The sequence below is a fragment of the Metopolophium dirhodum genome, chromosome 4, assembly GCF_019925205.1.
Source record: "Metopolophium dirhodum isolate CAU chromosome 4, ASM1992520v1, whole genome shotgun sequence".
Taxonomy (NCBI): domain Eukaryota; kingdom Metazoa; phylum Arthropoda; class Insecta; order Hemiptera; family Aphididae; genus Metopolophium; species Metopolophium dirhodum.
The window spans coordinates 15,444,300-15,456,010 of record NC_083563.1 but is presented as its reverse complement, the minus strand read 5'-3'; the positions used below and the strand labels follow the sequence as shown (position 1 = coordinate 15,456,010).

At 30.9% G+C, this 11,711-nt stretch overlaps 3 protein-coding genes across 5 annotated transcripts; 2 read left to right on the top strand and 1 right to left on the bottom strand.

Annotated features, from left to right (window-relative positions):
* Nucleotides 1–794: 794 nt before the first annotated feature.
* LOC132942326 (recQ-mediated genome instability protein 1-like) lies at nucleotides 795–7,764 on the bottom strand. 2 transcript variants are annotated; one of them, XM_061010631.1, is made up of 9 exons: nucleotides 7,425–7,764; nucleotides 4,029–4,189; nucleotides 3,823–3,960; nucleotides 2,702–2,926; nucleotides 2,501–2,634; nucleotides 2,223–2,433; nucleotides 1,561–2,151; nucleotides 1,307–1,402; nucleotides 795–1,241 (listed from the first exon to the last, which is right to left on the bottom strand). In XM_061010631.1, exons 2-9 carry the CDS (start codon nucleotides 4,155–4,157, stop codon nucleotides 1,131–1,133), a joined length of 1,635 nt encoding a protein of 544 aa, XP_060866614.1. In that variant the 5' UTR covers nucleotides 4,158–4,189; nucleotides 7,425–7,764; the 3' UTR covers nucleotides 795–1,130. The 2 variants fall into 2 exon arrangements, with proteins under 2 accessions (XP_060866614.1, XP_060866613.1); XM_061010630.1 differs by lacking the exon at nucleotides 7,425–7,764 and adding an exon at nucleotides 5,153–5,323.
* Nucleotides 4,903–11,683, top strand: LOC132942328 (HMG box-containing protein 4). Of its 2 annotated transcripts, none has more exons than XM_061010635.1 (10): nucleotides 4,903–5,031; nucleotides 8,153–8,239; nucleotides 8,323–8,399; nucleotides 9,030–9,117; nucleotides 9,830–9,879; nucleotides 9,945–10,053; nucleotides 10,117–10,181; nucleotides 10,397–10,527; nucleotides 11,062–11,176; nucleotides 11,255–11,683. In XM_061010635.1, exons 1-10 carry the CDS (start codon nucleotides 4,989–4,991, stop codon nucleotides 11,420–11,422), a joined length of 933 nt encoding a protein of 310 aa, XP_060866618.1. In that variant the 5' UTR covers nucleotides 4,903–4,988; the 3' UTR covers nucleotides 11,423–11,683. The 2 variants fall into 2 exon arrangements, with proteins under 2 accessions (XP_060866618.1, XP_060866616.1); XM_061010633.1 differs by having other exon boundaries at nucleotides 8,320–8,399.
* On the top strand, nucleotides 5,448–6,613 carry LOC132942327 (U3 small nucleolar ribonucleoprotein protein IMP4). Its single transcript, XM_061010632.1, has 2 exons — nucleotides 5,448–6,297; nucleotides 6,362–6,613. The coding sequence occupies exons 1-2, from the start codon at nucleotides 5,557–5,559 to the stop codon at nucleotides 6,560–6,562; spliced, it is 942 nt and encodes a 313-aa protein (XP_060866615.1). The 5' UTR covers nucleotides 5,448–5,556; the 3' UTR covers nucleotides 6,563–6,613.
* Nucleotides 11,684–11,711: the final 28 nt, after the last annotated feature.

The window sequence follows — 11,711 nt, the reverse complement described above, 5'->3', positions numbered from 1 at the left end:
TATTTTAAATATACGTGGTATGGGGCAGGAGTCTCCAACCTTTTTTTACGGTGGGCCAAATTTGAGATACGCTTTGGCATCGAGGTCCAACATTTTTAGAAGAATAGAGCGGTTGAGAAATTGAAGAATAGATACGATTTATTTTGAAAAATGAATGATTGTTTACATACTTTTTTTATTTTATAACGAGTTTTTCTATTATTAGTTAGTGTTAGTACTTAGTATATAGGTATAAATTACTATTATAAGCTGTTACGAATAACAACAAAAGAAAATAATAATTAATTCAATAAATTGAAAACAATGAAAACTAAATAAAATTAATATAATAAATATATTATTTTCAAAACATTAATTAGTTTGGAGGGCCAGATAAAAAATCTTGGCGGGCCGGAGGTTGGAGACCCTGGTATGGTGAAACATAAGAGGGTCAGTTCTTTAAATGTTTAAAAGTAAATTCTTAGCTATAGGTTCTTTAAAAATGGTTCTTTAAAAAGGTGAAAAGTGGTGATTTGAGAGTTTTTTACATAACTAAATACATATTTTAAGTAATTTTTAAAATTTTAAAACATGCATCCAAAGTGACTTTAATAGTTTAATTGATGTTAAATTTAGGTAAATTCTTAGTCCTCCCCCTCCTAGAAACTATATAAATCCCCCCCCCCTATACTTAGGATTCAGAATCATTAGATGATTGTAAACACTTTAAATTAAATAAAGGAAATAATGTTCACTTATTGCAAATTCGTGTAAATTTGAATTTTAAAAATATTCTTATACTTACAGTGCTTGCATACAGCAACACCAATAGCCATTATTATACAGAATAAAGTAATAATTTAGTTTTAAAGTATGTTGTTAACTATTTGTGTATTTTCATGCACCAAACTGTCTTTTCAGTGATAAATAACAAATGTATTGCCTTATACATGTACAAAAAAAAAATGCAATTAAATTCAATTTTATACTAATTAAATAGCTAATACTTAATTAAATAAGAATATAAAAATAATATATCAAACAACTTTGATTTCTGAAAAATATACTATAAATATTAAATAATGTTTTTCATTAATAGGTATTATATACTGAACAAACGTATACAGTATAACGCACTATAAATTATACAGTTATATTAATTCCATGTCTGTAATAGTTGGTTTTTTTTTTCCATCTAATGAATATGTCAAAGTTATCTTACCTTTGAATAAGTGTAATTTTCTATACGCCCCTTTAATTCCCTAAACATAGAATTTTTGGTTAAATATATTTATAACTTAAGGATAAGCTACACAATTATACACACTTTTTCAATTTTTTCTTTAAGTGGGGCACAGTTTAAAGGATTGTTTTTAAACTGAAGAACTTCTTCGGATGAAATTCCAATTAAACGTTCCAATACCTAAAGAAAAATTAATTTATATAATATACAAAGTAATAAGTATATATAATCATACTATATATAATAACTAATAAGTCATATTTTACAAACTAATATAAAATATAGACGTATGTATTTAATAGAATTAATTTTTACTATTATTTATACTTTAGACTTACTTCTGATGAGAACTCAACTTCTTCATGTTTTGATTCGTCCATCATGATACCAGAACATATCCATTCATTTTGTTTCACTTGTATTTTTGAGTTCTTTACAATAGAAGCAGAATTTAGGACTTTAATCAATGGGTTTGAAACATCAATATCCATATCAATATCATCCCAATCATCCTCTGGTATGTGCAGTTCAATTGATGGTCTTTTAGTTTCTGTGTATACTGGTGAACTAGCGTTACGTTTCCCTGATATTTGTTTGATATTCATGCTATTGTTTTCTATTGTCCTATCATTTTGACACCTAATTGGTTCAGCTACAGAACTTTTATATGCTGTTGAAGTACTTGGACCTAACATATCAGATATTTTAGTCTGTCTCGCAGTAACTGCTGGCTTCTTATTTGTTATGTTATTATTTTTAGGAACTGAAGTTGAAGTTTTATTGACTTTGGTATTATGTTTGTGTGTATCAAATGTTTGTAATGGTGGTGCCGAATTTACAACATTATTGGATTGAGTGAGTCTTGTTTCAATTTCTGCCATTTGAGTCAGGTATAACAAATCATCATCACCATCAAAAAAATCATCATACTTAATAAATATAAAACAAAATTAATAAAATTCATATTAAGTAGAATGAATATATAATATTGAATACTCACTGTAATAATTTCACTTCCAGTACGATTGATATTATTATTTAGATTTGTGCAAGCTGGGGGTATTAATGAGTTTTGTTCTCTTATACCAACTGTGGAAACATTTTCTATCTGTCTCGGTGGAATAATATCACGTGGTTCATGTACTTCCATAACAGCATTTTCAACTTCAATATTTGAAAACATGTACGGATTTTCTAATTCTGGTTTGTTTCTAGAAAATATTTTATAAAATTAGATATAATTAATAAAGTATATAATAGTTTCAATTAAATACTTACAGGGCTCTACATAAAACATTTAATGGTGCATTTTTTATTAATAAATGTTCGACTTCGCCACCAATGAAGTGTACATTACTAGATTTTAATAATAACACTCCTTTTCTATATTCAACTGGTCCAACAACCACAATCTGAAACAAAAATTTAAAATCACTAATCATCCACAGAACAGCTAACTCAAATTAAATTAAAACATACTTTGAAGCCAGGTATAAACGGCTCTTTAAGACATTGTAAGGGCTCATATTCCATAGCCACTATATCCTGTTGACCATCAGAACACATCATTTTTAACATTCTATGTGATTTAGGTTCCCAGGGGGCTGGTTTATTATCACTAATTTCAGTATTACTAGTGTCTTTTTTTACTAATATATTATATTGTGAATAACACGATTGGCCAACATCAAGAATGGTGTTCACCTATAGTTTTAAGAACATGTTTGTACAATAATATTAAGAATACAATTATTGGGTAGGATATGTAGACCAGATGTCTTTCATGGCTCATCTCGAGTGGTATTTTAATATTTATTATTATTATTATAAATGTCATCCTTTGACTACAACATTGAAACCTGGCTGTATTGCATTAAATTTATTTTATTAGAAATACTTTTTTGATTAGAGATTTCCTTAGATCATATATGATGGATGGAGCTACTTTAAACATTTGCTGAATCCAACATAACCCCCCACTTATTAGTTATTTTATAGTGATTGTTGGCGCAACGCATGCGTAATAAACGCGTTGTTCCTTGAGATGAAATGGGTGGTGGGGATGGAATGTGAAGCGGCATAGGCGCAACGCATGCGCAATAACTCGTTGTTCCTTGAAATTAAATGGATGGTGGGGGTTATGTTGGACACAGCTCAGTATACGAGAATTTATGTATATGATCTAAGGATATTTCCAATTTATACAATGAAAATAAAAAGAAACCGTACACGGGGTAGCAGGATATCATTGGTGTTAGGTGCTGTCACATAATATATAATATATATATTCATAGGGATAAAAGCAATAAATAATCATTGAATTATAAAAACCATTGAAAGTTGCTAAGATTTCTTCGATATTTTTTTGCAGATTGTAAGTTGTCATTACACTTACAGAAAAAAACTGAGGAAATTAAAACAACTAAAATGTATATGCCTGCATGGAAATGTTACAGTATTTTCCACTGAGAAATAATAATAGTAATAATTTAATAGAAAAAAATTGTAATAACCTATATGGATAGTTTTTTTTAGAATCTAAAATATAATACACTCACTTAAAAATTATTAAGTATGGAATAAATATCATTACAAAATACCTGAAGGCAATATTTTCCAGTCAAAACTTTTTTTTCACAATTATTTAAATTGGCTGGTAAACTAAACAATGCAATTTCTTGAAAATCAGATAAACTTAATTGTTCAACCACCATTGCAGATAAATCTTTTGCATCACACTGAAATTCAAATAGTTAGAGCTGTCTGTTATTAATATTACTTATTTTAATATATTTTTGTTTGTTACATTTGGATTATCTGACATGAAGAAATCCACACATTGCTTAAACCATTCGTTTTCAGATGATATTATAATATGAGAATTCTCCAAATGGCGAATTACGCGATTGTGCATTTCTATATTGGAAATAGCCATCTTACAGGTTTATATTTCGATAGTACTCGGATCTAATAGATAGGCAAATTAAATACAAACAAATTAAATTAGAGAATTGAATGGTACATAAAAAGTATTGGGAATCATTAATTTAACAAAATATAATCATTGATTAAGTATACTTTAGGTATGCTTAATCAATGACAAAATTAACATTTAATTACAAAATGTAGGCATACCTAATTACAATTTAATATTACCTACCTAATAAGTAAATTCATATTTTAAGTTGTAAAATACAATTTTTTTTTTTATTTGAATAGAATTAGTAAAATACTTATTACAGTGGTGCAACTAGGGCTAAAATATTGGGTGAGGGGGGCTGTAGCCCCTACTTGATATTACATAAAAAGTAACCAAAAAACCAAATATTTATTTACTCAAGTTTCATTTTTCACAATAATAAAATACTGTCTGTGGTAATCAGAATAAAAATCCTCAGACTACAATATTAGTTTATAGTAATTACTATTTTGTACACACACGAAATACTGATATTACTATTTAATATTTATAATAAATGAACAATGAATAATGATAATTAATAAATACATATAATAATTCTAATAGGTAACCCAAGTCAAAATAATTTTTTTATTTCATTACATTTTATTTATGCTTGCGAAATTCAAAAATAAGCGCAATTCGATCTCACTTTATCAAATTTCTTATCATTATTCTCCAAGGTGATAAAATGAATCACGGGTATTTGATATTTTGATAAAGAATATATGCAGTGATACTGTGATAGAAATATTAACTGAATATAAATATTTGACAGAGTGAAAATAAAAAGTTGTGAAAAACACAATGGACAGGGAAAAGGGCCGCAAATCTGATCAGAAACATCCAAGTAAGTAGTGTAGTTAGTAAATTACAAAAAAATTTTAAAAGTATATTCTTATTAGAAGAGAATTATGTCAGGGTATAAATTTCTCCACCGCTATCGTTTTTCGCGTTTGATAAATACTTACGGTTTAGACTGTCATAATACTTTTTTGTGACCTATGAACCAGCATGATGAGTTGGTAAGCATACGACGTGACAATAACGTACTTTTGACGGTTATAATTGAATAGGTTTACGAAAAAATAGTAAATATTGGAAATTGAAAAAATGAATAATATGTAAACAAAACAACAGAACGAACAGTGTGTCCCCGGGTGAAGCGGGCGTCGAGGACAACCTGTGAAAGACCACAGACGACTGGTTGGCGATAAGACGAACGATCTGTTATCGTGTGTAAACACGACCACGTGCAATGAGAATAATGATTTGGTATTTTCGCAAATAGTCACAACTAACAACACTGATTGTTGCCGCTGCGCCGCCGGTTTTAATTAATAATATCGTTCCGTTGATTTCGCCACCAAGAATCATGTTACGCCGGCAAGCTCGACTCCGGCGCGAGTATCTGTATCGGAAGAGTTTGGAGACCCGTCAGAAGGTGATCCAAGACAAAAAGGAACGGTTGAAACACTGTCTGGATGAAAACGTTCCAATTCATTATGACCTGCGCGCAGAGGCACTGCATTTGCAGGAGAAACTAGAATGGGATGATGGGGCACCTGGGTTGTCGGCCATTGGCGGTGGCGAGGAAGGCGGTGCGGGCACCTCTCACGAAGACGATGAGTACCGTTGGGCTGGTGTCGAAGACCCGAAAATTATGATCACCACGTCGCATGACCCGTCGGCCAGGCTGAAAAAGTTCGTCAAGGAGCTCAGGCTGATATTCCCAAATGCACAGCGTATGAATCGTGGTAACTATGAGATCAAGCAATTGGTCCAGGCCTGCCGGGCTAACGAGGTGACCGATTTCATTGTCGTGCACGAGCACCGAGGTGTCCCGGACACATTGATCGTTTGTCATATGCCGTATGGCCCGACAGCCTATTTCAACTTGACAGACGTGGTCATGAGGCACGACGTGCCTGACATTGGTACAATGTCTGAACAGTTTCCACATTTAATTTTCCACAATTTTGAAACCCAGCTCGGTAAGAGAACAATGAACATTTTGAAGTATCTGTACCCGGTTCCTAAAGAAGACAGCAAGAGAGTCATTTCTTTTGCTAATCATGACGACTATATATCGTTTAGACACCATACATACAAAACGGTAAGTATTTATTTTGATTAATATAAGTACTTTTATTTCAGTTATTTAATGACAATATTTTTAGGTGGACGGTAACAAAATTGAAATGAGTGAAGTTGGTCCACGTTTTCAATTGAAACTTTACCAAATAAAATTGGGAACCTTAGAATCAGCTGACACCGCGGACACAGAATGGATGCTAAGACCTTTCATGAACACTGCATCCAAGCGACGATTTCTATCATTAAATGATGGATGGGCTCAAGATGACACAATTTTTTCTTAAATAGTGATTGTTTGATTTGTAAATAAAATATTATACCTAAACTAAAAACTTTTTGTTGTATGTTAATTTAATTATTTTACAAGTTACAATACTAAGCTTTCCATCACGTGTGTACAAATTGTAGAGAAAAATTATGAATTGCATTTTAAAAAATAATAGGACACTACCAAAGAAAAAAAATGTTATTGCTAAACAAATTTTAAGTATTATGATTTGCTCACAGGAGATTAATAATTTCAATAATAATAATACAAATTCTGCACCAATTTCTCCGTGATTATAATTTTATAGAATTTAATATTAATTAATGTGATAAATAATAATAGCGTAGCTACTAGCCATGACAAAATATTTTTATAGCTGAGATTTTGCGATAGTTAGAGATTTGGGTCTAACTTTAGGGGGAGGGGGTGTACATTTTTTAAAATAAAGCTAATACTTAAATAAGCAAATACAATTTTAATATAAGTCCTCGCCATAATGTTTTAAACATTTTTGTTCCATTTCTATGAATACATTTTTGCAATAGACAATGAATACATAAAACAAATGTAGAATGTTTTATAAAATAATCAAACATAATACTATTTCTATAACAGCAAAATTGAACTGTATAATATATCTATTTTTTATATGACCGTTGTCCGTCAGGTAGGAAAAATTGACTACTTTTAAGCGAAATTTATATTTTTTTTAATGAAAATTAGTTACATGCTACATACCTATAAAGTTATACAGCTAAAAATATACCAACTTTAATAATAATAAAAAAAAAATGCGGATGCAAATATTTTGAATTCATAACAGCTTAAAAAAATAGATTTTGTCATGTTATAAAACAAATATAAGTTATAATACTCACTATACTATAGACGTAGTCACGTAGACAAAAATAACTCTGCTTTCTTGGTTCTTTTTTTACATTTGAGATTTAAAAATATCATATTTTTTTTTTCATTCACTATAAATTTAATAAAAATGTGATAGGTACAATCATATTTCGATCACGACTTCGCGATTAACCACGAGTGTCAGTGTGTCACTCGCGAATCACGATTTCAGATATTATACTTAAATAATATATCTTAAATCGTAGTGTCACTATATACCACAGATTTCAGATTCTACAGATGTACAGTTAGAACTTGGATCATGTTGGAGATGTTCATTATTACTGAACCCTGCTAAATATACTCTATGGCTTGACAGTTCATTTTTTTGTTATCATAAGTTATCATTTTAAACGGTTTTTATCTTTTTAATAGTGTGAGATGCCGGGCGGGGGCGATGTATTCTCAAATACAGAATAATATTCCAAGAATAGACCAAAATAGTATCTTTTGCATTATTTTCAAAATTAATTATAATGATAATATTGTTTGTTCTGTGGTTCTGTCATTAGTTAATACGTCGTATACTTTAATAGTATACTTACTACAAGCAATACAACTACTAAACAAGCTAATAACTGTAAATAAAAATTATTATTATTGTAATAACCAAATATTAATTGATACCAAATAATGCAGTTATGCACTATAATATTATTATATATTATTATTCTTACATTCCGTCTGTTTAATTTTAAAGACGAACCGGAAGTGACTGCGGTTTCGAGATCTGGACGAATTATTAAGAGGTCTTCCAAGCTGCTTGGTTTTGAATCTTCGGACTTGCGTACGTAAAAAATCGTTTAATAATTAAAAACGTACCTACGCTTTGTACGTGTATTTTACAAACCGCTAACTATTTTCCAGCAGAAGAAAAAGAAAAAACACCCAAGTCATCAAAACAAAGTTCGAAAAGACAATCGGCCAACCACGAGCCACTTGATCAAGTCAGTATTTGTATTTGCAAATCTTAGTGTATTATAAATTATAATGATGTCAATGTACCACGCGGAGGCAGACTGTTTATTTTTGGCCCCAAGTGCAAAATAAATTAAGGACCCGTATTTTTTTTTTTATACTTACTACAATTAGGAAAGATTTTTACATTACAACAAGAGTTAAATTTAGAGAGGGCTCAACGGTAGTCATCGTGAACCGGATGCAGTTCCAAATTTGTATTGTTAGCTTGAATATTAGTGCAAATTTGACATATTATCAAACTTAAATGTTAGAACATTATCTGTGTTCTCTCGTTTGTTTTTACGATATTTTAATTTTTAAGTGAATTATGAACATTTTCAAATATTAATATTTTACTTCTCATAACTGACTTAAAAATTAAAACATCATAAAAAAACAAATGAGAGAACACAGATAATGTCCTTATATTTCAGTCAATTCACTATAATATTGAAGCTGACAACACAAAATTGGAACTGCTATATAGGCATATTGATAGACATTTTGATATATAATGCTTTAGTAAGACAGAGACAACACATGTAGGTACAACGTCCTCTTAAATGTTAATAAGTAATAACTGTCGATAATGATGTAACATTTCTTCTTTTTCTCAGTTTAATGAAAACGATAACAGTATGGAATTTTTAGAAGACCAACAACACACTGAAAGTGGCGAGTGGACCTTAGACACGAAGGATTGTGGTAAGTAAATTACAATAATTACATACAGTAGGAATAATATATGGTGGCCAAGCAGTGTCCGCATGGGGGTTAAGCAATGTGCAAACAATTCAATCCCCATACCGTGGTTCCACAAGAAAAAAAACCTACACACAATTTTACATTAAAGTGATGCAGTGGCTTGGCGAACTTAAAACTTTTCAGAGGCTAGTCTAATATTACATACCACACACCTAAACCCGATAAAGCCATTTACTGTTATATTTTTTACTTCTTGTCATAGTAAATACTAAAATTCTAACCTAACCTAACCCATTGGACATTTCCCATTCACCTATCATCCCTTACAAAACTTAGTGGTAGCAGCCTCTCAATTACCCCCTTTGCCAAGCCACTAAATTAATGTCATTAACAGTCATTATAGACATAAACTGTTTGAAGTTTGCTATTATAGTTAACAAGTTTTCACTGCCTCGACACTCGGCAGGTATTGTGCCTGTTTGCTCTGTTAATTTTTATGTCTTTTGGACTGTCGTTCATTTTAACTATTGGCTTTGGTTGGGTATGACTCAACATACTGTTTTAAGTCAAAGTACAGAGATCCAAATCATGTACACACATAATAAGACATTGTACATTAACCAAAAGTTCTCCATATTTATATTATGCCTTATTAAAAATTTAAATCTGTGGGCTAAAGCATATATTATAATTGTTATTTAAATTGTTATAGATGACACTGAACCCAGCGGCACTTCTGTTTCAGTAGGAGAACACAATCAAGTATATTTTTCTTTTCTTTTTTTACAGAATATAGTACATAGTACATTTTTTTTATACATTTTTAGTTTATGTATGCTCTCAAAAATTTAAACATGAAGGAGCCTGGGTTTGTGGCATATGCATTGTGGGCTAAAGAAGTGCGCAAGACTTTGATGAATGCTTATCCAAACTTTAGTAAGTTTCTATAATCTTTTAATTTCTGTTACTTGATTTTTAATTATGAAACAATTAATCAAGGTACATCACAAATTAATCAACAGCTCAGAGACATGTGGAAATCTGTACCAACTGAAGATAAAAGTGTAAGTCCCATTCAGGTTGCACCAAAGTCCATTGTCCATGGCCTTTTTTATGTGTATAATATGTATATTTGAACCTCTAATAATAAATAATTAAGATATAGAGGCCACAAAGTTTTGAAATTGCCAGACCACGTTTTCTAAATCTTTGGCGCCACTGGACTTCTATTTAGTGAATTTATGACATCCAATAATTTATTTTTAATATTTTTTTGTAGCGATGGGTACGCAAAGCCAAGAGATTATTAGAACGTGAAGGGTTGATTGACAATAGTACAAATGACACAAAAATTACAGTAAAAAAACCAAGCGCAGAAATTATTGATAATTCAATAGATACAAGCAATAAGTAAATACTATTTGACATAATATATTAGACCACGGTCTTAGAAGATCTTCTAATGTATAGACTAACCACTATACTCCGGCCACCGAGAGAGTGCTACTCGTTGGCGCATCCAAATGACCGAGCTCCCCGTTCTCGTACCTAAAATTTCTCCCACTCTACCATATAGTTGTTGCGGCGGCCAGCATACGGGCAGATTTAGTAGTGGGAATGCGCAAGATCAAACGAGTTTGAGTCGCCGCCGGGTAGCGCTCTCTCAGTGGCTGGAGTATATAGTCAGGCTTAAAGTGAAAGTTGACTTCAGAGATCCCCATGGCCGTTTTTAATAAGTGATTATCAAAAATATTGGCATGATTTTTAAAATTTTAACCTAACCGCAGCCAGTAGCTGCATGAATGAACAATACTACAAATCTGAGAACCCTTGGTTCTGACAATAATCATTTGAACTCCACCAGTCTACCTTTAGTGTTCACTTTTTGTGAGCCGGACTATGAATATCTAACTGTCTTTTAATTGTATTGTTTGGAATATGCAGAAATAAACCAAAATTAGAGCCATTAAGATCAACACAGCCTATTGATGTGGCAGCTCATTTGGCTTTGCTAGGCGAATCGTTGGGCATAATTGGTCAAAGACTGAAAGAACATCAGGTGAGCTGATTTGTGTGATACTACCTTTAAAATTGTTTTTCTCTCTTTTTGTCAACAATGTTTATGTTGTGTGTTCAGGGCCAGATAGCTGTAAATGGAAGTGTATCAGTTCTTCTAGATTCTCTGTTATGTGCCTTGGGACCTCTACTTTGTCTTACTCAACAAGTGACAGAAATTAATGTGAACTCCCAAGAAACAATGTCGAGACTCATGGATGATATAGCATATATAATGCCAGGATTGTAAAATGAATTAAACTAATTATTGGACTTTCCTGTATGTACATAATTTTTACCAATTTATGATATGAAAGAATATAAATGTTTAGAATGTAATAACTAATAGCTATCATTGTACAAAATGTAAATATTATATTTATGTAACATTTTAAGCTTTTTTTTTTTCGTCAACTTATAAAATTTTTTTTTTTTATTTTAGTACAAAACATTTATTTATTTTTATATTATTATTTTTAAACCACCCAATAAAACCAATATAAAAATCTCATATGAATTAGCATTCTTATTTTCTTATT